The 26631-nt window shown below is 40.2% G+C and overlaps 1 protein-coding gene across 2 annotated transcripts; it reads left to right on the forward strand.

Annotated features, from left to right (window-relative positions):
- Positions 1-3342: 3342 nt before the first annotated feature.
- On the forward strand, positions 3343-26154 carry SMARCA5 (SWI/SNF related, matrix associated, actin dependent regulator of chromatin, subfamily a, member 5). Of its 2 annotated transcripts, XM_015625389.3 has the most exons (24): positions 3343-3666; positions 5967-6041; positions 8265-8431; positions 9087-9187; positions 9843-9943; positions 11829-12008; positions 12358-12513; positions 12615-12746; positions 13589-13657; positions 14038-14147; positions 14421-14647; positions 16091-16212; positions 16301-16453; positions 17694-17826; positions 18282-18430; positions 18823-18942; positions 19177-19287; positions 19821-19934; positions 20537-20659; positions 21891-22023; positions 22969-23087; positions 24203-24415; positions 24860-24970; positions 25863-26154. In XM_015625389.3, the coding sequence occupies exons 1-24, from the start codon at positions 3532-3534 to the stop codon at positions 25926-25928; spliced, it is 3120 nt and encodes a 1039-aa protein (XP_015480875.1). In that variant the 5' UTR covers positions 3343-3531; the 3' UTR covers positions 25929-26154. The 2 variants fall into 2 exon arrangements, with proteins under 2 accessions (XP_015480875.1, XP_033369390.1); XM_033513499.1 differs by lacking the exons at positions 3343-3666; positions 5967-6041 and adding an exon at positions 8728-8800 and having other exon boundaries at positions 8274-8431.
- The last annotated feature ends 477 nt before the right edge of the window (positions 26155-26631 follow it).

Below are 26631 nucleotides of genomic sequence, written 5' to 3' on the forward strand. Positions count from 1 at the left end.
TATTTACTCTTGATGGGATAGTCCAGCTCAACATCAGCCTTGTGAAAAACTAGAAAAACTGGCAGTATCTCATCTCATATGGGTAGTATCATACTTTGGCATTGCAAACTAAAAAAATATGACAACCCCCCCATTAACATCTGAACATAAACCAAGTTCTCACCCCTCTCTTACCTTCTTGAACCCAAATGACTGCCATATGTCTGATGGAGCAACCACAAACAACTCTATCTCATTCCTTTTGTTTCCCAAATTTTGGGAAGATTTACATTGTTGGTACATGTGCAGCAATGTCTATTAGAATAATTGCTGCACAGTTAATAGTATCATTTAGAGTTGTTCTTACTTGTGGTGTTTCAATTTCTTGTTTAACAAGGCATCTAAGAATATTAATTAAAGTTAGGATTGCGCAACTAAGCAACAAATTTTAAAGATGTGTCACCTGAGAGATCTGACAAAAATCTGTAATTAAACTGTTCTTTCCTAACTTCATAAGCATGTTAATAATTAGTTCTCTCTACAGTTTGGTGCTGGCTGAGGGGGGATTTCTTGCTTTATTGTGTATTTGACTATATGTAGGTGTTCAGCACAACAGTAAGCTCTGTCATGAATTTTTTTTATGCCACTGGTTGCTTTCAATTTAAGGTTTTCTTATTTGGGCACTCTATGGACTGTTTTGATGTTGTGTGTTCCTGAACATTGTCGTGTTAACTTGGAAAGTCCTCCTTCCTGCTTTGGTTGGGGTGTTCTTGGGACGTGGTTTGGTTTGGTTGCTGTTATTGGGTGTGGGTTTTTTCGGTTTTGGTTTTCTGGGGTTTTTCTTGTAGTTGTCTGCTGCAGTCTCAGGACTTCAGAAGATTAAAAAAGAAATGTAGAGCCTTTTGTCTTTTAACTTTTGGCAAGTTTTTTATTTTTTTCCCCAGTTATTTTGCCTGTTGAAGTAGAGGTGAATGTTCATCTTTTCTGATACCAAGCACACAAATATCTCCACACCCAGCCCCTAGCATGGTGTTGTTTTATTTTTCTGGATGGTGAAGGATCAATGAGATTTGGACAGAGGTTGTGCTCTTCTCCCTTCTCCATCAAAGCAGACCCTGCCTGTCTGATTATAAGAGATGGTGTCAAAGGTGCTGAAACATCCTCATCGCTCTTCCCAAGTATCTCCTTCCTGATTTTCCTTCACCAGTGGTTGTCCATGTGTGGTTTTGTTTGCAGGTGAGGCAAAAGAATGAAAAATGGGAAAGGGGGAATGTTGCTCCCTTTCCGCCCTGACCTACACTCCTCACTACACGGAGAGCACTGCATTATCTGGAGCAGCTCTGGGAAAGGGGCAGGAACTGAGGCATAGCAGGTGGACACAAAACTATTCTGGAAGAGTATAGGTGTCTAAAATAATGCAGTTAAATGTAATTTGCTGCTGTATGTATTTTACAAGTTCAAGCTGTGTCCCTGAGAGAAAAGCATTTAGCAAAGCTCAGGGACTGAGTTTTCATCCGTGATAAGACATGACAACAAGGAGTGGGAAAATATGTCAGTAAATTTGTGATTAGCTGAGAAATCTTATTCTAGGAAAATGGAGATTTTCTGGGAATTTATTCTTCTGAGTAGTGCTGGCAGAAACAAAGTGACACAATCTTTTGAAAATGTCAAAGCTAATAATTTTAACTTAAAAAAAAATTAAAGGATATCTGTAATAAAAGACAACAGAAAGAAGGTTGTAATAATCATCATAAGGATGGTCTGTTTTGCTGCTACATTCCAGGTTACAATAGTTTCTCAGGATCTGGAAGATGCAGCTTCACAAGCCTGTGGAGTGCAGTCAGTGGTGGCATGTACACTGACAGCACTTGTGAATATTGCTGGAATATCTGTAGGTGTGACAATCTGCAGGAGAAGATGTGTAGAGCAATTTGGATGATACGGAGAATGTGGCTGTCCACGCTCTGAAACCAGTCAGGGGACTTTTCCTTCTGATTAGCTCAGGTCTGGCCCTTTGGACAGCCTCTTTTAGCATCTGGAGTACAATAGTAGTGTTCTTAAGCAGATTTAACTGTTCAGTTTCATCTAATTCCATGCATTCCAGGGTTCTGGGATGCATGCTCTGGTAGGTGGCACCTGGCAGGTTATCAGTGAGGAGGTGCACTCCTTCCATAAGCAAAGGCAGCACAGGTGTAGATCTGCTCAATCACATCCTAAAGCAGGGGGCTGCGCCCCACAATGCTTCAAGCTGGGAGCAGACACTGTGTTGTTTTATTCAGGTGGTTACAAAACTGTACTTCTCCATCTACAAATTTGGTCTGGCTCCATCAACCTGAGCAAGCGAGAGTAGGGGACTTAAGAGGGGGGCTCTGTGACACCGTTTTCATGAATGTTCAAGTCCCTCTACCCAGAACTCATGGAGAGATGAGGAACCCAGGCAGCAAACAGAAGCTGCTTCATCGGTATTTCACTGTACAGCACATTGATGTCACCTGCTTTAGTCACACACCCCTGCTGCTTCCATCTGGAGGTGCCGGAGCAAGGAGACGGCACGGGGCTGCTGCTGGGCTCCAGACAGAGTATGGCTTCACCTCCTCCAGATTCCTGAGCCTTTCCTGGAGGGCTGTGAAGATGGTGGAGGAAGCCGTGTGAGGAGTGACTGAGGCCACTTGGTCTGTTCAGCCTGTAGGAGACTGAGGGGAGACCCCATTTCTGTTACAGCTTGAGGGAAAGAGGAGGGGCAGGCACTGAGGTCTTCTCTGTGGTGACAGTGACAGGACCCCAAGGGAATGGCCTGAAGTTGTTTTGAGGAAGTTTAGGTTGGATATCAGGAAAAAATTTTTCCCCAGAGGGAGGCTTGGCACTGGAACAGGTTCCCCAGGGAAGTGGTCGCAGCACCGAGCTCAAGAAGTGCTTGGACAATGCTGTCAGGCACAGGGTATGACTCTTGGGGATGGCCTGTGATGGGCTAGGAATTGGACTCGATCATCCCCGTGTGTCCCTTCCAACTCGGAATATGCTGTGATCGATCTTACGCAGGGTATGAAGCCTGATGCCTGCCCGGACTTGACTTGATCTCTCCTGTACGGCCCTAAGTCACGGGGAGGTGAGGACCCCGCAGTTACAGAGACGACTTCCGCTCCTTGCTCGGCCTCAGGAGCCCCGCGGGCTCGGTGGGATCCTGGCGGATCCCAGAGCGCCTCGTCCCGGGAGCTCCCGGGAGCGCGCGGACCGGCCGGACCCTGCAGCGCCCCCACCGACGGCAGCGCGCGCTGCTCGCTCCGCGCCATCCCCGCCGCGCGAAGCGGGGAAGTCTCGCGAGCGCGGGCTCGCGGCGCGGCTCACGCGCTGGTTGGCGGCTCCCGCCGGGACGGGCCGGGTCGGGCCTCGCTCCCTGCGCCGGCCGCGCTCCGGGAACCGCAGGCCGCCGCCGCCTCTTCCTTCTCCTCCTCCCCCGGGATCCCAGCTGCCGCCCGCCCCTGCCCGCCGCGTGCAGCCCGCCGGACGCCAGCCCGAGCCTCGGTGGAGTGCCGTTTCCTCGCGGCGGGGATCATGTCCGCCGGGCAGCCGCCGCAGCCGGACGAGCCGCCCGCGCCGCCGCTGCCACCGGGCGCCAGCACCGGAGAGGCGGCGGGGACGGGGCCGCCCTGCGCCGCCGGCCTGGCCGGGGGAGACATCAAGATGGAGGTGAGTCGGCTTGGCCCGGTGGGGCCCCCCCTCCGCTCCCCCGGCGGCAGGTGGGACACCCCGGGCCGCGTGGGGCCGCGGGAGACAATGGAGGAGCGGCCGCGGGGCCGCACCTGGCAAAGCCGGGCCGCGCTGCAGCCCCGCCGCCTTCTCTCCCGCCCGCCAGGAGCGGCGGGGTGGGGGTGTCTGGGGGTGTCCCGTCCCTCCGCGCCCTCTCCCCGCCGCGCAGAGAACCCGGGAGTCGCTCTCTTCGTGCCGCCGGGACACGGGGAGGGAGGCCCTGCGGCCGGGTCACGCCGCTTATTCCTTTTATAAACGAGGCGCTGGGAGCCCCCCGCTCACCCGTAGGCTTTTCCTTCACTCCTGCCTCCCCGAGACCCTGCCCAGCCTTTGCGCTTCCTGCTTCAGCAGCGAGCCAGCCCGGCGTCTAAAAAGTACGAGCGATGTTTGTCTGCTGAAGTGCTTCAAAACTTTTTTTTTCCTTTTGGGTGGGCGGAAGACGGTGTGAGAGTTGTTGGAGGGGTTGTTTTGGCAACAGGTGCATATATTCCAGAAATTTCAAGGGGTTGGAAGTGATTGCCTGGAGATGCTAATTCTATCGCAGCATTGTTTCTTTAATGATAGCAGGAAACTGGTCGGTCCTGCTTTCGTAGCTGGGTGTTTTGTACTCTGAGTCACGCTGGGCTGTCCAACCTACTTGATCTAAATAAATTTGCAAATGCCATGTTTTTCGGATGAACAAGTAGCCAAAGCACTGTGGGAAATAATTCCTGCTCGAACCTGCAGAAATAGGGCAATTCCGGGCTGGAGTTCAGCGTGTGGAGGCTGAGAAACGCGCGCTCTCAAGGCGCCCGTGTGCCTGGGCTCTGTGTTGCCAAGTCAGTTCCTTTTTTACCTTGGGAAGAGATTTCCTGGCATACAGTGAAGTTTGAGTTGGAATGACTTAGAGTCGTGAGCATCTGAAAGACTTATTTCCCTGGTCTCGAGCTAAATTGCAGGGTTTTGTCATCTGTGCAGCAGATGATGAGCTCAGATGGCTGTGCTGCCCCGCTGCTGTGCTTTCCAGGTTAGGCGTTTCGGGAGAAAGGGGAATTTCGAACAGAAGTTCCAACGATCCTCTGCTTGTGCTCAATGGGTGTTGGCTCAGTCCAGTGAGGGATGAGTAACAGGATTTGGCTATGACTTCAGAAGAGCTTTAGCCATAACTTCTTATGCTCAATTCTTTATATTTTGACTAGTGAATTAAACATTTGTGTAAGGATTTTTCTGTTTCCACATGCCTCACCTGCCACAGGCTTGTGAGAAAATACCCAGTGACAAATATCTTGTTTCTTGCCAGCCTTTGTTTCATTTGTTTCTTACTTTTCCTGTTCCTTTGTTCTGTATTGACCAGTAAAGATTGAATTTAGCTCCATTCTTACTTGGCCCAGTTAAACAGATGATAATAAACACTTGGAAGCATCTTTTTTGTTTCATTTTCTCACTCTTTTAAGAGTTATTTTGTAATATGTTACCTTAGCATTGTTTGTGAGGGAAGGATCATCTCGCTGCTTTTAGTTTTAACAGATGAAGATGCATATGGGAGATAATGTGGAAAGAGTTAACCTAATGACAGAAAAGACAAGGATAAAAAAGCGCCCTGATCTGAAAGATCAGGAAGGCAGTATGTTAAGGATTTGGCAGGAAGGGAATGAGGGAGGACAGCCCTCTCCCAGCCAACCATTTTTTTCTGTTGTTAGTAGTACCATCAGTGATAAACATTATTTGATTTAATAAACTACATAGGAGAAAAATACAGTTCCCTGAATTCCTCCTCAGCTTTCAGGACAAAACTGCATTCTGGATTCTTGTTTAGATTTGTTCCTTTGATACAGAGTGATGAGGGATTGAGGTAATATGGCAAAAACCTTGAAATTACCCTCACTTCAGGACTGGAGGTGGTGCTTTTATAGTCCACCCCAGAGCCAGCTTCAGGAGGGGTTGGCTCAGCACCCTAGAAATGGCACACTGATCTTCTGGACCACAGCTATCTCCCTCATTCACGTTGATGTGATGCTTTAATGATGGAGCTAAATCAGATTACAGAGACCCAGCTCTGGCCCTCACCCCATGGCAGGGATCTTTGATCCATCTTCAGGTAATTGAGTAGGAAATAATAGGGAACTGACTACTACCTATCCACATCAAGTGCTCCAGCCAGCTTTTGCTGCTTTGATACAATGTGAAACAAGTTTGTTCTCCTTTACATGGGTCTCTTCCTTTTTTCAGAAATATTTCTTTTTATTTCTTTTTCATCTCAGGAGTCTTTTGATGATGCATCTCTGGCGAAACAAAAAGAAATCCAGGAAACAGATCCTACATATGAAGAGAAAATGGTATGTAATGTATATAATGTTTGGGACTAAATACAACTATTCAGTACTTAGGCACTTATTTAAAATAGATTTGAGTTTTCTGTTTGTTTGTTTAACTATCTTAACTGGATTTATAAAGATTTGTCTAGGTATTAAAAAATATTTAAGTAACTTGAAGCAAAAAATAATCAAAGATTGCTTCTTAGACCATTCTTCTTTCCAGTATTTTAAAATTACCTGTAAAGCACACCATCCTGTAGACATGGGGGATTATAAAGAGCTGAGCATTCAACTTCTCGATCAGAAATGGAAAGATTCTCTCGGAATCTCTTTGTGAAGCTTTAATTAGATTCCTCAGATTTTTGAAGATGGGTGGTGATTCTGTGCTTCACAGGTTAGAAAAGAGAAAATTTTCTAGTTTTCTTAGTTTTTCATAGTTTTTATAATGTAAGAGATGGAATCGCCCATTCCTCATTATCTCATTGCAGTGTCTTTCTCAGTTGCTCTGTTTGCCTCTCTTCTTGTTTGTAATTCCAGTGTTTGTGACTCCATGTGGAATTTCTTCATAGGAAAGTGAAACTGATTCTTATAATTTTCTGCTTCCTGTGTTATTTCTTCTTGCCAGTGAAAATAACCCTGTCATCTTCTGCTTATTTCTTTTTGCTACTTTCTGGCACACTGAAGGTAGTAGACTTGGACTTGTCTGCTTTAATCTCTAGACAGACACAATAACAAGGGCAATTGTGTTTTAGAGATGCACTGAAAAAGAAAATGGCTAGAGTGTCTCTGTTGGTATAAGGATAGCTCAGGCTTGCAGAGTACAGCCTGTTCCTTTCTGTGTCCTGTCCAAAAGACACAGATAATGTTTGTTAGTCCCTTAGAAGAACATCCTCAAGTGCAGTGAAAGCAAGTGTGGGGATGTGTGTGCAAGGCCAAAACTTGCAGAAGATTCCTCATTAAAATTTTAGAATGTGGAATCTTCTGCAATGAAGTCCACATTTCTTCTACTTTAGAGCTTTTTTTTTTTAGTTAAAAAAGAACTTAAAAATAAGAGTCAGCAATTTGGATGGTAGTGAGATCTTACTAGTTTAAACCTCAGAAACTCTTACAAAGTAAACAAACAAAACCTGTGAAGATCAGACAGGAAAACTTAAATTTAGTGGATGTGGATTGTGGCTGTGTTATTCAAGCTTAAAATACCCTAAGAGTGAGTCTGAGTCCTCTGTGATACATCGAGATCTCTTTTGTGGTCTCTTTATTCTCTAACATTTTGTCTTCCTGTCTCTTCCATAGTGCAGTATCTACTTACACTAAGGAAGAAAACACTCAACAGAGCTGCCATTGCTCTTGCAGAAGCCTGGAACATATGTTCCTTTTTACTAAGAAAACGGACTTCCTGTAGCTGTGCTCCAAGTTGCTAAATACCAGGTTATGCTGTAGCAGCTGGCAGAATGTCAGAGTGGTTACTGTTAGCCTTGGAGCTGTTTTTGGCTTGTTTGTCTGTTCAAACTTTGGGTGTGGCCTTGGCAAGGTGTGTTGATTCCAAATGGGACCTGTCTCAAAGAAGCTGAACCTTTCAGATACTAATATTGTCTACTGTAATCTTTCTTGAGCAGCAGAAACAGCAACTCTATCAAAGGGGGCAGCCTGATGAACATATCTAAGGTTTCCACTACTGAAACAGATGTTCTGGCTTGTGGCTATGAGCTGCTCTGCCCTCACTGCCCCCCTTTGATGCCAGCTCTGTTGCTTATCTGACAACCCAGCTAGGTGCTGTATCTTGCTGAGCTGGCAGGTCGCCAGCACAGTAGGGAGCAGTTGTTGCTAGTTTGGTGAGAGATTAATTAGTACATCGAAGAATCCTGTGTGTGGTGGGTGGGGGGAAACTTCTAGGAGCGGGACTATCACTTTTGATAGGAGAAAGTTGTTAAGGGGACTCTGGTCTTATCTAATGAGACTTGTGCAATCTTTGTGCCAAAGTCAGATTTTAGTCTTGGCACATGTCTGTCTCACAGCTTTGATCTTGCTGCATAGCAGAGATGAGCCTTGGCCCCAAAAAAGAGTATTGAGTCTGTCAGCAGCAAGTATACTGATGTTACTCATCTCTTCTTTGGTGTTGTAGTGATGTGTGTGTATAAAGTAATGTGAATCTATATTTTAAAAGTATTTGTGTGCTTTTTCTTTTGAATGAATACATACCAGAATGTCTCATACATATTCCATTTTATTTTCCCTTGTCACCAGCAAACAGACAGAGCAAACAGATTTGAGTATCTGTTGAAGCAGACTGAGCTCTTCGCTCATTTCATTCAGCCTGCTGCTCAGAAAACTCCAACTTCACCTTTAAAAATGAAACCTGGACGTCCACGAATAAAGAAGGATGAGAAACAGAATTTACTGTCAGCTGGCGAGTGAGTGATGACACATAGGCCAACTTGTACTATAGATGAGATTTTATTGTAGTTTAAAAGTGGAAGTTGAACTTGCTAAGTTTTTGTTCTTGCTAAGTTTGTGTCAGTGTGTGTGCCTTTTTTTTCAACTGCCCACCTGTAAGTTGAGGATTGCTTAAGAATTCAAGGGGTTACAAGAGATTTGTGTTGATGCTAAAGCTTTCCAGCATGAAGAAAACCAGGGGCAGAAAAGTAAAGCAGTTATGGCTCTAAATTGCAAGAGCTTATGGAGAACATCACTATACAACATCTTGCAGGCAGCTTGAAAATGGTGAATCTAGAAATTTGGATTTCCTTCATTGCAGCTCGTGTGGCTGCACTGTTTGTCAGGTGAGGCAAGAACTTAAATGCAGTGTTGTTCCCTGTTATGTAGTTAAAGGCCAGTACTGATATACACATTAATCCCTTTCCAGTCACTTTGGAGTGATATTTGAGCCTGCTGAACATGAATTGTAGTGAAGAATCTTGCTAGAAATTTCTTCGGATGTTTGCATTCTGTATTGCAATATATGCATTAATATACCTTAGATTTTATTTATTTATTAGATTTATTTTCACAGCAACTGATGTCTTATCAGTTTCTCCACAAACTTACTACTTTCTTGGGCTTTTCCAGTTATCGGCACCGTAGAACAGAGCAGGAAGAGGACGAGGAGCTGTTAACAGAAAGCTCCAAGACAACGAATGTCTGCACTCGATTTGAAGAATCTCCGTCTTGTATGTTTTCCTTCCTTTTTTTTTTTTTGTTTTTCTCCTATTCTTTTTCTTCAAAATGTTTAAAATGAACTTGACTTGCATGCTCTCTAAGGATAGTGAAATAATTTGATGGGACAGGAGAGGGAGGAAAAAAAGTCCAGCACCAATCTAATGGTACAAAATATATTACTGAGGAACTATTTATTTTCATTCAGGCTAGAAAGATGGTCCAGTGAGTCTTGTCCTTTAGAAATCCAGTTGCTATATTTCACTTAATAGGAAAGAGTTTTTAAGTTTGTCATCTTATCATTTTTACATATTTAACCTATATTCTGATATGACTTAAAGCACCTAACAGCTTCCAGTTCATTTAATGGAATTCAGTATTCTGTTGTTTTAATATTTGACTGTGTTCTGATTTGGACAGTGGTGCGAGATTTAGAATTTCCATGTGCTTTGGGTTCTTACAGGAAACAAAGCTGTTGCAGCAGCTTGCAGAAACAGAATTAACATGTTGCTCTCTCTACTCTGCATTGTCCCTGAAATTATTACATGAATTTATTACTTGATTTTCTTCTGTAGCTTTGGTAATCACTGTCAATTAGCAGCCAACAGGTGGTGAAATTCTTTCTTAAGTTTTTTTATGTATTTTAGTCTATTCTTTGATGTCTTTTAGATGTGAAGTGGGGAAAGCTGCGTGATTACCAGATTCGAGGACTGAACTGGCTCATTTCTCTGTATGAAAATGGCATCAATGGCATTCTGGCAGATGAAATGGTATGCACAGAGCTCGTGTTTAGGATCACTTAAGAATACAATGCCATTTTACTCCAGCAGTGTGTGAATATATGGGAGTTTTTATAATAGAAAATGCAATATATAGTTAGCCAGTCCTATTTTTCTTGTGTGTTTAAGGTCACTAATTTTAAAAGTGTCAAATATTTTTTTAATTTAGATAAATAGTGCAGGCAGATTTCAAAAACTGACATATGGAAAGGGAATCTGTCAACCTTTAGGAACCTGAAGTTGGTGGAGGGGAGTTGTTCCACAGAATGACATGTCCTCTGTTTTCTTTCTCTCTAAATTGCAGGTGTTTTGTTATGGTATTCTCCAGCTTCCATTGTGAAGAGAGTGTCATATATGAAAAAAGCATCAAATGTGGAAACACCACCTGTTGTTAGGGCCATGTGTAGATACCAGGATATGAGTGTACTCTGTGGACTGATGTCCACAGAATAGCTACAGCAGTGAGAATTTTTTGGGAAGAATGATGGAAAGATAGATGTAGCTAGAGTTGTTTTAAAATTTCTTATACACCATGACCGTGGGCATATAGTAGCTTTTGCTTCCATTTTTTATTCTTTTCCCCTGAAAGCTAAGGGATGAATGCAGAGGAAATTGTAGTAGTTTTAAAGGTGTTTTTGTCCCCTTAATGATTTTAGATGTATCTCTTTTTCATAAGGAGTAGTAAAGAAGAATCTAATTAATTTCAGTGTATTGCATTTCCCATGTTTTGTGATTTCTGTGTAATGAAACTTCAAGATAAGTAGAGACAAATTAGTAACATGGTTCACTTTTAAATACATAAAGGATTTTCTTATACATGCTTACAAATAGAGGATTTTTTTTGGCTAATTGTTTTAATGAAAACACCTCAGAAGCTTTATGAGTCGTTGGATTTGTGGTATTCCAAAATCCATTTTGTGTTAAAGAGATTAAATATTTTTAAATCACTTTTTGTTTGGTTGTTTATTCTTAGGTAGTAATCGTTTTGAAGTTATTGATGCATTTCACACAGCCTATAAGCACTTTTCCCCATCTTGTACCCGGTGGATTTTGGTTATTTTGAAAACAAAGACTTGAATTTTAGAACCAAAAATTACTTGTGCTGATGGTGTTGGGGGTTTTTAATTGCCATGCATTTGAATCATATTTTTGAATCAATTGAAGTATAGAAATTATCTGTTTTTTCAGTTATTCCTCGGTTTTGTTTTAGTTAAAATTATATGTAGAATATACTGTGTTTTACCAGACACTCTATTTTTTTTTTTCTTCTTTGACATGCAGTTTTTTACACTTGTTTGGCTCTCTCACAGGAACTGATGTAATTTCTGGCCTGTGGAAGCCTTCTTTTAAAAATTATTTAAGAACATATTTACAAATATAAAGCACTAATAATATAATACTGATAATATATAATATTATGGTGATATTATTATTACTATTAATACTTAATTGACTAAATTAAAAATTCTTAAGGGTTCTTAATCTATTCACTTTATTTCAAATTTAAGAGAATACCTAAGTACAATTTGTAAAGTTTGACCTCTAAATAACCTGGGTACACCATAGTCTACAAAATAAAGTTTTAGGAAATAATGTTTCCTTGTACATTTAACAAGTTCTCTTACTTAAAAGGTAAGGCAAAATTCTCACTTCATTATCCAAGGTTTCAAAATGATACTCTCGCTATTTTGTTCTAATGAAATGTGGGAAGCCCTGCAAGCTTTTCCTAACCAAGGCTTTGATACACTTTTTGTATCTCCCTCATTTATTCAGGCTGCTGTGCCTTCCATGATGTAATCGGAGCTCACTCTTGGATTTTCTTAAAGGTGTTTTCTGAGAGGTTTTCTTTTTTCTAACACATTAATATGTCTTACAGGGTCTTGGGAAGACACTGCAAACAATTTCTCTTCTTGGCTATATGAAACACTACAGAAACATTCCTGGACCTCACATGGTGTTAGTTCCTAAGTCCACTCTGCAGAACTGGATGAATGAATTCAAGAGATGGGTACCAACACTTCGAGCAGTTTGTTTGATCGGTGACAAAGACCAGCGAGTAAGTTTAGATATGGTGGTTTTTCCTGTGTATTCCTGTGTAAATCCAGCAGGTGATTTTGCTGTCCTTTTCCTTTTGTCCCTGGGAAGGATTTGTAGTGGTTTAAGACCTGCTGCCTACCTGGGGTACACCCAACTTAGAATTCATGTATGTGTTGCCCAGCTATTGCTTTATCATTTCATATTCATAATTTCTTGTTCAAAGATTTGCATGATTTTATGAAGTTTTTTTGAAGGCAGGACACTGCCTTCATGAGACTTAAAATAGGAAAATTGTAACAGTGCTACTGTATTCTTTTTCCTTTAATTTTGACAAAGCCTGAGTAACTTGCTGTCACCTTGTTTTCTAGGCTGCCTTTGTGAGGGATGTGTTGTTGCCTGGAGAATGGGATGTGTGTGTAACATCATACGAAATGCTTATCAAAGAGAAGTCAGTATTCAAAAAGTTCAACTGGAGATACCTTGTTATAGATGAGGCCCACAGGATTAAAAATGAAAAATCAAAGGTAATTTATTTTACACTGAAAAATATATTTGTGTGGGTTATTAGATGGTGGTTTGTGGACTAGTAATGTTATATATTTGCTCATGTCTCAATATCCTTCAGTTATCAGAAATTGTGAGGGAATTCAAGACTACCAACCGGCTGCTATTAACTGGAACTCCACTTCAGAACAATTTACATGAACTCTGGGCACTTCTCAATTTCCTTTTGCCAGATGTCTTTAACTCAGCTGAAGTAAGTCTTTATTTCTGCTGATCAAATTAATTTTTCTGTCTTTCCAGATTTGAAAATAGACCTGGATATGTATAGTTAGGGGTGTCAGTTACTGCTAAGTGAGAGATTGAGTTAGAAATGTTTGTGTTATAGAGGTTTTCATAAAATAGGCCTAATTTGCAGACTATAGAGATATGTTTTATTTCCAGCTGGGATGCATGAGGGGACGTCTCCAAATCATGCATACCTGGCCAAGAGAGGTTCCAGGTATTAAATACACATTGATCCCACAAACCCACACTTCCCTGCCTGCCCATTCTCCGCCTTCTCTCCCTTCATATTATAATTAGCTGCTACGCCCCCTGGTGGTCGTGTTCAGTAGTCTTTGGGATGTAGTATTTGTAGTCCTTGATATTAGGTGTTTGACCTTTGCTTCTGGGCAGGCACAGTGGAGGTTTTGCTCTCTCCCAGGTCAGCTTGCCCCACTCAAAGCCACCAGCCTGGTCCTGGCTGGTTTCTGGAGCCACAGGTTCTGCTTTGTTGGATTTTCACAATACCTAAGTCTTGCTTTCCTGAGTTTTCAGAATATATTTTACCTTAATGGCTTTTACCTAGCAAGTAAATACCTATATGTTCCATTACAAATGGAATGCTATGTGTTCTATTTCCCGTCCACCTGTTTAAGCATATTATAAGCTTCTAAAATTCTGAATTTTCATAGCCATATGTTCGCCATCTCAGGCCAAATAGGGTAATTTTTTCTTTTACTTCCTGGCTATATAAGAGTTGTATTTGTTCACCCTCGTGATGCCGTTGCACTTTGAAAGGAAGCCTCTTACAAACTGATGATTTTGTTGATACAGGATTTTGATTCATGGTTTGATACCAACAACTGTCTGGGGGATCAAAAACTGGTGGAACGCCTTCATATGGTGAGTCCTGCCTTTTGTAGAAGTGTTACCTTTACCTAAATGTAGGTTAATTTATTGAAATCCTAAACAATTCTTCTAATGCTTCTTATGATAGACTATTAGGATAAGAGAGATTATTCCACAAATTTTCAGTCAAGCAAAATTAAGTCATGGGACACAGAACCATATGAAAGATGTTGTTGACCTAATCTTTGAGTCTTTCGAAGAAAGTGCATGTATACCCCATCTGTAGCAAATAATCTCTCCATATAGGTTGCTTTTTCAGATTGTCTCATAATAGGTCTGGTATCTGTGATAGGGAATATCTGCTCTGTGTTTTGTCCATTGACCAGATCAGTATTTCAGTTTCCAAAATGCACTTAATGATGATCCACTTTCAGGTGCTACGACCCTTCCTTCTCCGTCGCATCAAGGCTGATGTGGAGAAAAGCTTGCCTCCAAAGAAGGAAGTAAAAATTTATGTGGGCCTCAGCAAAATGCAGCGAGAATGGTAATTAATGCATGTGTTTGACTGGGCTGTGGTTAAGGCTCAGAAGGAATGTGCTATCTGTGACTTGAAGATTGTGTGGAACTCTATTGTCTCTGGTGTACTCTCAATTGAGACCTATTTCTTTGTGACACCGCTATGACAGAACCATGCATGTCAGGGAGATTTATGTGATTAAATGAAGGGTAAAGTGAGCTTTTGATAATATTTGTTGCTTAAAGATGGACCAAGTTCATTTTAGAGTGAACAGAAGGTTTTTTCCTATCTTTGCTGTAGGTATACCCGAATCCTGATGAAGGATATAGATATTCTGAACTCGGCTGGGAAGTTGGACAAGATGAGACTGTTGAACATCCTGATGCAGCTACGGAAATGCTGCAATCACCCTTACCTCTTTGATGGAGCAGAGCCTGGCCCACCTTACACAACAGACATGCATTTGGTCACCAACAGTGGCAAAATGGTAGTTCTGGACAAATTGCTACCTAAATTGAAAGAACAAGGTATGCCTCCTTTCTGGGGGTTTGAGAGTTTTTTTGGTTCAGGGATGTTTCTGTGCATTCTGAGCAAAAAACAGCAGACTTCAGCCAGAATTATTGTTGGTTTCTAGTGTGATACCAACTTGTATCAATAGTCCATTATGGCTTTTTGTGCTGAAATGTTTTGATTTCTTTTTTTTTTTTTTTTCATTTTTTCATCCCAGCTAAGTTGAGACCACAGAAACATCATTTGATCGAGGCTTTAGGTTTCCTTACTTTGTGTTATTAGCTATTACAAATATAATAGTGTAGTATTTTAGCTACACCTTTGATTTGCCATGAAGGACCATTTCAGGTTCAGTCTCCTCATGCAGGGTTAAAGTCAAATCCTTTGTGAAAAGATGGTCTTTCTTGCTGCATGTGATTTTGAGCAGCACCTGGTGTTTTTCAGTGTATTCTATAAACACGCAGACATGGGGGAACTCATGAGTTGTTTCAAAGTTATTTGATAGTAGGGACAAAGCTTTGAAATTGATTACTGTACTTGCCACAGAGTTTTTGACATGGGAATAAATTCTTAACTCATTATTTTTTTGAGTATGCTTACTGCAGTAGTAACTTTGCTAAAGGAGTTGGAGGAAAGTTTGTGAGTGGGGACACTGCAGAAAAACAAAACTACATCCAAACCTCAGCATTCTGTAGTATAAAAGTAACCTGTACTTTGTATCATTCAAGCAGTTGTGGCCATATAACTCAAGACTAAAAACCGAACAATTCAGTGGTTACTGTGCTTTTTTTGATCCTGGTTTCTTCCTGTTACCAGATTTATTGATAAGGGGCTGTAATTAATACTGGCCTTGTCTCAAATCAAATTATCATCTTAAACAAAAGAGTACGGTATTAACCCTTGAGTCCGAAGGACAAAAAGAAGTAGATACTTTGTTATATCCTGTGTTTTATTTAAATTTCTCCAATAGACTGGAAATGGTTGTGTGTGTATGCATAAAGTACTGAACGTTTACTTTTCTTTTTTAAATTGTTCTTGGCAGATAAGTAAATTGTTAAGTCTTTAAGAAGAACTCACTTTATTTCTAGAGATCTTAAATCCAAAACAAACAAATACTTCAAAAATTTATTCTGTATGCTTGATGATATTTTTATATTTGTGTTGCCATCTACTCTGCTCTGTCTGGGAACTTTTTATTAAGGAATACAACACAAAAGAAAAGGGAAAAGGCAGCCATTAATTAGACAGTGACATATCAGAGTAAGACAAGTCCCATGGCATGGGCGTGCTGTGACAGGAGCAGCTGCAGCCCTGCATTATAGTTTGGGGTCTTGGGGACTGAAATTCGAACTACTTAGTACATGGAATTGCTCTTCTTCCTTTTCTGGTAGTGCAGACTTGCAGAATTTGTTAAATCTTAGGTTTTGGTGAAAGCATAAGAAACCTTTTTACTCAAACAGGCTCAAGGGTTCTAATCTTCAGTCAGATGACAAGAGTCCTAGATATCTTGGAAGATTACTGTATGTGGAGGAATTATGAATATTGCAGACTGGATGGACAAACCCCTCACAACGAACGACAGGTATTTATAATTTTAAGGATCGTATTTATTTAAAAATACTACTTGTAAAACATTTTGTTTAACTGATGTGTTCTTTTCATTTATTTAGGCTTCTATTAATGCTTTCAATGATCCTGACAGCTCAAAATTTGTGTTCATGTTGAGTACGCGAGCAGGAGGTCTTGGAATCAATCTGGCTACTGCTGATGTTGTAATTCTGTATGATTCAGATTGGAATCCACAAGTAGACCTCCAGGCTATGGTAAGATTCCAGATGGAAATTTTCTTTTTCCTTTCTTTTTCTCACAGAACTTTGCTAGAAATGTATAGTTCCAAAATAAGTTTTTTCCATTTTAGCACGGGAGTAAGATTTGTAAGACCAATTTTCAGTTCAAGTGCAACTTCCACTGTGTGGAACCATTAGTCCTTAGTCACATTTGGGTTATGCAGTGTTTTATGCAGTGGGAAATGCTGGGTGTATGCTACACCTCTTAGTATTATTTATTGAAAATAGCCTACTCGATTAAGTAAAAATGAAATAAATCTAGATTGTTAATCCCAAAACTATAAAGCTTTAAATCTTTACTGTTGTGGGGAGTGGAGGTGAATGTGTTTGCACTGTTTTTCCTGAGATCTTGAAAATGAGATAAAGAAAAGTTGAATTAAACTTTTCAAAAACTGCTTTTATGGTGATGTAAAGATCTTCCATGGTAACGGAAGAATCTCATTTTAGGAACTATCATTTAGCGGTTTTTTAGAGTGGATTCGCATGCATTTCCATCCTGGATACATGTCAATGATATTAGTAACCACCTAAGAAAGCAAAGCTATTTAAAAACTACCAGTGTTCTGTTTTGCTGGTTTGTTTTTTTTTTTTGCAAATGAAGCCTTTCGGCCTTTCAGAGTCTTGGAAATCTTTTAATTATTTCAGTTAACCCGTAGGATCTCAAGGACTCTAGCAAAAATTACTTCAAAAGGATGATGAAGCTGGTGTCTAGAGGTCCAAGTGAGGCAGTACCAGCTGCCACTACAGGTGTATGTTGACTGATTCTTACAGTGGCTCATGTTTTGCTAGTCAGGAGAGGCAGGGTATTGTATTTTTCTTGAACTATTCATGGCACTGCTGAAGGATTTTGAGAAAGGCAGCTTTTGGTCAGCACAGAGATGATTTCTTCATGGTTTGATTTTACAGAAAGTTGCTTAAGATTAGTAGCATCCAAATCTTCTCGCTTGTGTGATTTAACAAAAAAGCCTACTATTTTTTAGTTATGACATACAAGACAGACTCATTGTCAATGTTATGAAAAAAAAAACCAAAACCAAAACTTGCAATGTAGATAAAAATGTAGTATCTTGGGTAGGCATGGATAGCTGTAAACATTTAAGTAACTATGCTGTTGTGTTTTGTAAATTTGTGTACTGAAAATAATGAAAATCTTAAGCCTCATTATGTAGTCATGCTGGATGGCAAGTGCGGAATTTTTTGTTACTGTTTTGGGCAGGATCGAGCACACAGAATTGGCCAGACCAAGACTGTCCGGGTGTTCAGGTTTATTACAGACAATACCGTGGAGGAAAGGATAGTGGAGCGTGCGGAAATGAAACTCCGCCTGGATTCCATAGTCATCCAACAAGGCAAGTATATGAAGGCACTTCGTATCTAGGATGCAACTCCCTTCTCTCCCATTGTAAACCATGGTGGAATCAGACGGTAAAAAAACTGTGGGAATGTTGCTTTTTCCTCATCTGAGCTCTGAAGAGACGGTGCAAAAGCCTCATCCTCTTGAAAATTTCTTTTGCTGTAGGAGTAGGCATTTCTTCATTAACCTTTTGCTTACCTCCCTAGTGATATGTGCATGAAAGTGGATATAGTCAGATGTGGTTTTTTAAATTACTCAGCTTCTCCTTTAAACTGGGTCTTTCCTTTTTCTAGTAGTTGGATAAAAGTACGGTAATCTTGGTTGACTTGCTTGGAATCAGTAATATATAGCTTGTATGTGGAAAAATAAGGGGGAGAAAAATCCTGTATTGCTCCTTCCATAATATAAACTCTTTAGTGAGTTGCTATCCTCAGGCATTTTTATCTTTAGGAAGATTGGTGGATCAAAACCTGAATAAGCTTGGAAAGGATGAAATGCTGCAAATGATCAGACATGGAGCGACACATGTGTTTGCCTCAAAGGACAGTGAGATTACAGATGAAGATATTGATCACATTTTGGAAAGAGGGGCAAAGAAGGTGAGAAGGTTTGAAAAGGGGAAGCCCACATGTAGATTTAAATGTGATGGCAAGATAATAAGTTTCTGGATGGTAACTTGGTTCCAAGCTGGAGAGAGAAGGGATTTTGCTGTGGAGGGTTTTTTTGTTGCTCAGTCATGTTTGTTTTTTCTGATGTTGTCAATAAGATGTTCTATAAAGTACCTTCTAGAATGGGTCCTCTTCTTTCTGGCAATGGGATATTTTAAAATGAAGTACCTTTCAGAGTGGCTCCTTTCCGGGAATGAGGTGTTTAATAATGACGTGCCTTCCAAAATGGCTCCCGTTCTATCTGGGAATGATAAACATGGAGATGTTAAACAATGAAGTACCATCCAAATAGCTACTGTTCTTTTCTGTATCCCCCGTCCAAGACTGCGGAAATGAACGAAAAACTTTCAAAGATGGGTGAAAGCTCCCTTAGGAATTTTACTATGGATACTGAATCTAGCGTGTATAATTTTGAAGGGGAAGACTACAGAGAAAAACAGAAGGTAATGTTTTAAGTTTCTTTTGGAGGAATGCACTAAATTGCATGTTTTAATCATACTTACTTAAGAGGTATTGGGTAAAATACAGTGTCATTTATGATAATAGTTTAAATAAAAACACAACACTTATAATGAAGTAGATGTAGATCTAATTTTATATAAAACATGTAGCTGATCTGATGATCTTGCAAGACTTTAATTTCTGTTTTTGGGGGTGGTGGATTTTGTTTTTTCTAGCTGGCATTTACAGAGTGGATCGAACCACCTAAAAGAGAAAGAAAAGCCAATTATGCTGTGGATGCTTACTTCAGAGAGGCTCTTCGAGTCAGTGAGCCAAAAGCACCCAAGGTGAGTTGACTAATCAAAAGAAATAAATTGTTTAAATATGCATGATAAATTACTAAAGCAACAAATAGATCTTTAGTCATAAAAACAGCTCTGATCACTTTTATAAAGTGGAAAGGCTATTTAAATTTAGAAAAAATTTCCAAAGGACTTGGGACAAACTGTGAGAAAAAAGTAAGAACAGTATGAAACTTGTAAGATGTTAGGGGGTAAGATCAAGTTTTTTCTGCTTCTTATTTAAGCAGCTGTAAATTTTCCTGTGGAAGATCAATGCTTTAAACATATGTGACTTTTTCCCCAGCCACCTCCTCATCCTCCCAAAAGACTTCTCTTGCCCTTCTCTCATTGGTCTTTTACTTTTAGAATTCTTTGTGGTGGTTAGTGTTGTTTGCATGGTGTGACCTTTTTTTTCCCAAGTTAAGACAGTGTATTTTTGTAACAATAAAGCTTTTTGTTTGCTCATAAACTTAAATCAGTTCTTACAAGGAAGCAGATTCTGGAGTGCAAGGGAGCTAAATGCAAACTTTGTGTTTCAGGCTCCAAGGCCTCCAAAACAGCCAAATGTACAGGACTTCCAGTTCTTTCCTCCTCGCCTGTTTGAACTATTGGAAAAAGAGATTCTCTACTACAGAAAAACAATTGGTTACAAGGTAACTGAAGAATTTCCTTGACCAGAAGGATGGAGCACCTCTCTTAAGAGGAAAGGCTGAGAGTTGGAGTTGTTCAGTTTGGAGAAGAAAAGGCTCTGGGGCAACTTGCTTTCAGTACCTAGAAGGGGCTTACAGGAAAGCTGGAGAGGGACTTTTTACAAGGGAATGGCTTTAAACTGACAGAGGCCAGGTTTATGTCAGATATTTGGAAGGAATTCTTCACAGTGAGTGTGGTAAGGCACTGGCACCATTTGCCCAGAAAAGCTGTGCATGTCCCATCTATGGAAGTGTTCAAGGTCAGGTTGGACAAGGCTTTGAGCAGCCATGTCTAAGTGGAAGGTGTCTCTGCCCATGGCAGCAGGTTGGAAAAGAGGTTATCTTTAATGTCCAGTCCCTTCAGTGTGATTCTCTAAATTCCCACAATGGAACAGTTTAATGCAACTGTAGGAGAATGTGTACTTTCCTGCCTTTCACTTAATAATTTAAATAGAATAAAATCATGTTCAGCTGAAGAAATTATTGGGTTATATTAACAGAAAGGTGTCAATTAGCAATTATCTGTGAAGAATTAATTCAGCTTTACCAAGTGCAAAATCTTTCAGGTACCTCGTAATCCTGATCTTCCAAATGCAGCCCAAGCACAAAAGGAAGAGCAGCTTAAGATTGATGAGGCTGAACCTCTTAATGATGAAGAACTGGAAGAAAAAGAGAAACTTCTAACCCAGGTATTTTTGGGTCTTCAGTGAAACTGAAATCAGCTGAAGCTTGTTTTGTGTTTCACAGTGTTATGGGAGCATTTCTTGTTCACTGACTGGCATGTGCCATAGTTAACCATCTGCAAATTTTGGTTCTGACTGGAAAGAGTTTCTAGCAGTAGGTTTGTCATAGGCCTGTGTCACAGGATATCTTTGAGGAATGTGCACCAAGTTAGTGCACTTGGGTTCTCCTGAATCCTAGTCTGGCATTGACTGTAGACTGTGATGTCTTTTCTTGGGTCCTTGCAGAATGGCTGCAAAGCTAGGTGTGCTGCATTCCACATTAATTAATGCACATCTTCTGCCTCAGTTTCACACCCATATGGAAGTGAATCTTGGAGTCTGAACGTTCAGTTTTCCTAAACCACATCTGGTAGTGGATAGTGCCCCTCTCTAAAAGAGGGTGTGAGCTGAATAGGTGTATAATTAGGAAGCGTGTATATTTAAATAATTTAAAACAGGTGAATGCCCGATATGCCTTATTTGGTTATTGTATTTACACGTTGTATTTTGGCAGGGGATCGGAATTACAGGACAGGATTTCTTGCTTGCGTAGTAATGAGCTGGAACAGCTCACTATGGAGACACCAGAATCACAGAGGTCAGGAATCAGTACAGTCCAGTAAGCTGTGGCTAAATCACAACATGACTGGCAGAACTTGCTACTTCCCACTACTTGTAAAAGTTATTGGTAATGTGAAATTAACCTACTTTGGCTCATAACTTCAGCAGTGCTACTTGTGTCCCTGCCGAGTATCATCATCACAAGACAGCTTTAGTCCTTCTGAGGGAGAGTGACAAGGAGCAATGGCTGAGAGTGTCTCTGAGGCACTTGGGGGGCCTTTTTGACAAAACAAAAGCCATTATAGACACTCCTTGCTTCACTTGAGCAATTTTTTTTCTTAGAAATCCCATGCAGAGACTATTAGGAGGAGGGATTCATTTACTAGCTGAAAATTTACCAGAAATCACTAGGTAACTAAAGAACTAGTACTAGTCATTATGCAGTATTTAAATTGAGAGACTACAGCGGCTGCAGTATAAAAACAGTTCTACTAAATTAAACTGCAGAGAAAGAACAGGTTTAACACTGTGGAATGATGGAAGTGTTACAGGCAATTTAAAGAAACCTGTTGAATCAAATTTGGAAACGGTCAAATAGTTAACCTCTGTGCAATGTTTGCTCTTGATTCTTGTACAGGGCTTCACTAACTGGAATAAGAGAGATTTCAACCAGTTCATTAAAGCAAATGAGAAGTGGGGCCGTGATGACATTGAAAACATAGCACGAGAAGTTGAAGGGAAAACCCCAGAAGAAGTCATTGAGTATTCAGGTAAATTAAACGTGTACTCAGCTCCGAGAGTATCTAACTCTGTTTGCTTTGTTTCAGCTGTCTGTGAACATGTAACATCTTACTGCTGAGAATTTCTTACACTGCTATTTAAGATTTTCAGGGTAGAATTATACTGATAGATTTGGCTTTTACCATCATTAGCACCTGCGTAATTAAGGCTGTACTAAAATGCACATGTAAACTCCTGCTGAGCCACTTCACTATATCCTGAATCTTACTGGGTAGCACTGTCTTCAGTTCTTGTTAATTTTTGCAGAAGGAAATGCTGAGAAACACTGCTTAGCTGGAGAGATTTTTCTTTTCCATGTATTGACTAACCAAAAGTTAACCTTTACCTCCTCCTCAAGAGCAGAAAACAGTAAATACATCTTGATTGAACATATAGTGACCACTGATTTTTGTAACCTGAGTCCACTTGGCTTGTTATGTTTCATGTCTCAGAACTTTTTTCCACTGTAATGTAGCTACAAGGTCCTGGCACTACATTTCTAAAGGTATAGAGCAGGTTGAAAATGTGAAAAATTATTCTAAAAATACCCCTTATTTAAACACCTAATTGTCTTTTAGGCACTTGCTCGTCTTCAGGCACTCAGTTGTCCTCTTGCTTCTCTTGATAAAACTGTGTTCTGTTACATCAGTTTCCATTTGAAGAAGCTTTTTTCTCTATGAGGAGACTGACAAGCAAAAATCTTTCTGGCCTGTATTGCACCTCATTTAAACTGAGAATTCCTAGATCTACCCTCTTCAAAATAGCATTTGTAATACTGCAGCACATGGTAGCCAAAAGGGAAGGTTCCTTACCAGCTAAAGGCATGTCTGTTGTTACACAGCAGTAAGCTCTAGTAAAAGGAACAATCCTTTAAGGTTAAACCTCTGACTTTTACAATGCATGCTAAGAAACTTAACCAGTTGGTTTTTTCTTAGCTGTGTTCTGGGAAAGATGCAATGAACTCCAAGACATAGAGAAGATCATGGCACAGATTGAAAGAGGAGAAGCCAGAATTCAGAGACGAATCAGCATAAAAAAGGCTCTTGATACAAAGGTGAGTTTACTCAGTTTCCTGCTTTGTTTCCAGGTGCCAATGAGGGGAGATGCAGGACCCCTGTCTGGCCAGTGCTGCTGATGTATGAAGACATCTTTGGCATGACATTGGCTTCTTTGCATAACATTCAGGATTTTCTTTATATGGCTTTTTCATCCCATGGAAGCTCTGTGATGACAGCCTTAGCTATGGCCTACCGTGGTGTTTGTAACAGTCCTCTGTATTCACAGCACACGGTTCACAGTGCTGTGCAATGAACTCCACATAGCACAGGCTTTGGGGAGAAGCACAGTTCCTTCCAGACACGTGTAACTGAAAATAGGAGAGAAAGACAGAAAGAGAGAAATGGGGATGGAGAGACAGAGAGAAATGGGGAGAGAGGGATGGAGAGAGAGAGGTAGAGAGATGGGAAGAGAGAGAAAAAGGGTAGAGAGATGGTGGACAGAGAGGGAGGTAGAGGGATGGAGAGAGAAACAGAGGAATACTGGTGGAGAGAGGTAGAAACAGCTAGCGATAGCGGGAGACAGGAAGTTGGAAACAGAGATGAGAGACACCTGTCTAGAGCACTTGAAAGATTTACCCAACAGAGGAGGCTTTTGTTCTTGTCAGTGTTTCACCAAGCAGTATTTGGTAGTGAAAAGATTTGTAGTTAAGACATTTTATCAGAATTGTCTCTGCACTTAAGGTTTGCTGAGTTAGTTCTCTTTTAGGGAAGAAGTATCACACTCAATAACCCAGAATACAGTCGAACCATGTGCTAACTCATATCCCTTTTTACTCTTACTCTGATTTTGCCAGTTCCTGAGGATTTGTGTTAAAAAGGATCATTGCCATTTGAATCCTGACCAGTCTTGCCTGTTTTCAGATGTAGTGAAAGTCTGCCATTAGTCAAAAGATTACAAAGCTGTCTGTTGTCTAAACCAGAATTTGCCAGTTTAGATAGCTTTGATAAATGTTTTTAAAGCTACAGTCCTTTTCTTGTGATGACTTAGCATGGGAGATCCTTAAAGATCTAGTTTTCTGTCTTCATGTGATTTATTGTTTTCTTACAAAAGACTTCCATGCTAATTCTGACCTATTTCTTAGCTTTATGTGGTCTTATTTGTTTTGTTCAGATTGGGAGATATAAAGCCCCTTTCCACCAACTAAGAATATCCTATGGTACTAATAAAGGGAAGAATTACACTGAAGAGGAGGATCGCTTCCTAATCTGCATGCTTCACAAACTAGGATTTGATAAAGAAAATGTCTATGATGAATTAAGACAATGTATCCGAAACTCGCCGCAATTCAGATTTGACTGGTTTCTCAAGTCCAGAACTGCAATGGTATATATATATATATATGCAAATATATATATTGCTCTGTTTTGTAAATGAATGCCTATCACAATTTTATATTAAATTAATTAAATTGCTGCTGAAATACTGAGGTAGGTGCATGGGAACAAGGCTTTACATTTTTATAACTTTCCGACAACTGTATGGGTATCAAATGCAGCCATGGCAAATGGGAGGAGAAGCTCAAAATTCTAAGGTACCCTTTTCCAATTTGAGTTAAATATGAATGTGTTTTACAAAGCAAACGTCTACAATCAAATCTATTCCTGTGAAGCCAGCCAGTAAGTAAGTAACACAAAACATTTCATTCTTTGTTACTCTGACAAGATCCAGCGAAACACTTACCTACTCACCAGCATTTTTAATATTCTAAGAGGATTTTTACATTAACCGTCTGCCTACGGTACTGATTGAATGTTTTGTATAATGCAGGAGCTGCAAAGGAGGTGTAATACTTTAATCACTCTCATTGAAAGAGAAAACATGGAACTGGAAGAAAAGGAAAAGGCAGAAAAGAAGAAACGTGGACCAAAACCATCTTCAGTAAGATTTAAAGGGCATTTCTGTGAAAAAGCTCACTTGAAAACAGCATTCTTCCAAGTGTTTAGGACAAGTGATATCTAAAGTTATTTGAAACCGACAACTTAGAGAGCAATGTTAAAAGCTGCCTAAAGTTCATGTTGGTGTTCAGGTAGTACAGTTGAGATTGTCAAGATAAGCAGAAAAAGGGTTCTTAAAATGTAGCTCACATGCTTTGGAGCAATAAACTTGTTACGTTTTGGATCACTGGGTTGGTACACTGTATAGATTTATCCTGGTAAGTACAACAGGGGTGTATTTGGCATTTTGATTTATATAATCTGCTAAATCATCCACAAATCTATTTACAAAGGGGCCTCTAGAGTTAGATTTGGGAAAACAGCACATATGCTTGACAGCTCTCTGCTGACTAAATTCAAAGTATTGCTAATATGCAGGCCTGTTTTGTAAATAAGATAATACCTTTACCCATTATCTTACCTCCATTTGTTCAGGTTGTTGCCTAGAGCTGTTGTAGAAAAAACTTAGAAGCACAACTTAACAGATGTGCAGAAATCAGTAAGGTTAATAGTGATGGATTATTAAGTTTCTTAGACTGGTTCACAGAATATTTAAATGGTTATTTAGAAGTACCGTTTCTTAATAGGAAGCTTTATAACATCCTTACTTGCTTTTATATACTTTCCACCTATGTGAATGAAATCATGCACTTCCAGATTTGGAGAATGAAAAACAGCAGCAAAGATGTGCATATTTACCATTGCCACATTTGCCATTTATCACATTTTAAAGCTGCCAGGGTGTCAGTCTTCTCTATCTGCTTTGTTTTGATGCACATTGCTTGCTTTCTGCCTTCCTGGATGACAATAACTTACTATCAAATCTTACCTTGCAGGCACAGAAACGCAAGATGGATGGCACTCCTGATGGGCGTGGGAGAAAAAAGAAGCTAAAGCTGTGAATGCAGAATTTTTTTAATCTCTAAATTTAAGAAGTAGTTCTTTAATTTACGGGTCTTCATAAGATGTACTGTATAATGCTTAACTGTTTTAAAGAACATTGGGTTCATCTGTTTAATGAACTAGAACATAGTACTTAATTGTAGTTTCACTTTTTTAAATACAACAGCTGTGCTGAATTTTTTTTACCATTAACACTTGAAGTAATAAATTGTCTTCATTTATTAATAAGGCTTCTTGTGACCTATTTATTAGTCATTCCCAAGTTTGTTTCCTCTTAGTGTGTTGTGAACATTATGATAAATAGAACTGTTTAGTGGTGGTTTCTTGGTCCAAGCCACCACTCAAACTCTATTTCTGGAAATGTTATGGCTCTGATTCCACCAAATGTTCAGTTCTTTGAAATTTGTGGAAAGGCTGGTTATTTACTTTAAGAATAATGATTGGAACAAAACTGTTAAGACTTTCTGCTTAAAATATGAGCCAGAAGAAAGGTTGGTGAGTCATGCTGAGATCTGCACTTCTTTGGAATGGTCTAAGCATGGCAGAATTGTGTCTGTTGGCAAATCACAAAGTCAGAACAGGAAACGTTACAATTTGGGAAGCAACCCCTTCTCTCATACACTCAGCTGCAGTAAATGCAGAGCTGGTTGTGACTGGATAGGGACTGGTGCTGACTCCAGCTGTGCACAGCTGTCATTAGAA

This window comes from Parus major, chromosome 4 (genome assembly GCF_001522545.3).
Source record: "Parus major isolate Abel chromosome 4, Parus_major1.1, whole genome shotgun sequence".
Lineage (NCBI taxonomy): Eukaryota > Metazoa > Chordata > Aves > Passeriformes > Paridae > Parus > Parus major.

Excerpts from the sequence above, each read along its gene's own strand:
- SMARCA5 (XM_015625389.3), top strand. The coding sequence starts at position 3,532 with ATGTCCGCCGGGCAGCCGCCGCAGCCGGACGAGCCGCCCGCGCCGCCG. Across the intron at positions 9,188-9,842 it reads ATTTGAAGAATCTCCGTCTT|ATGTGAAGTGGGGAAAGCTG; the intron begins GTATGTTTTCCT and ends GATGTCTTTTAG. Across the intron at positions 16,213-16,300 it reads CCCCTCACAACGAACGACAG|GCTTCTATTAATGCTTTCAA; the intron begins GTATTTATAATT and ends TCATTTATTTAG.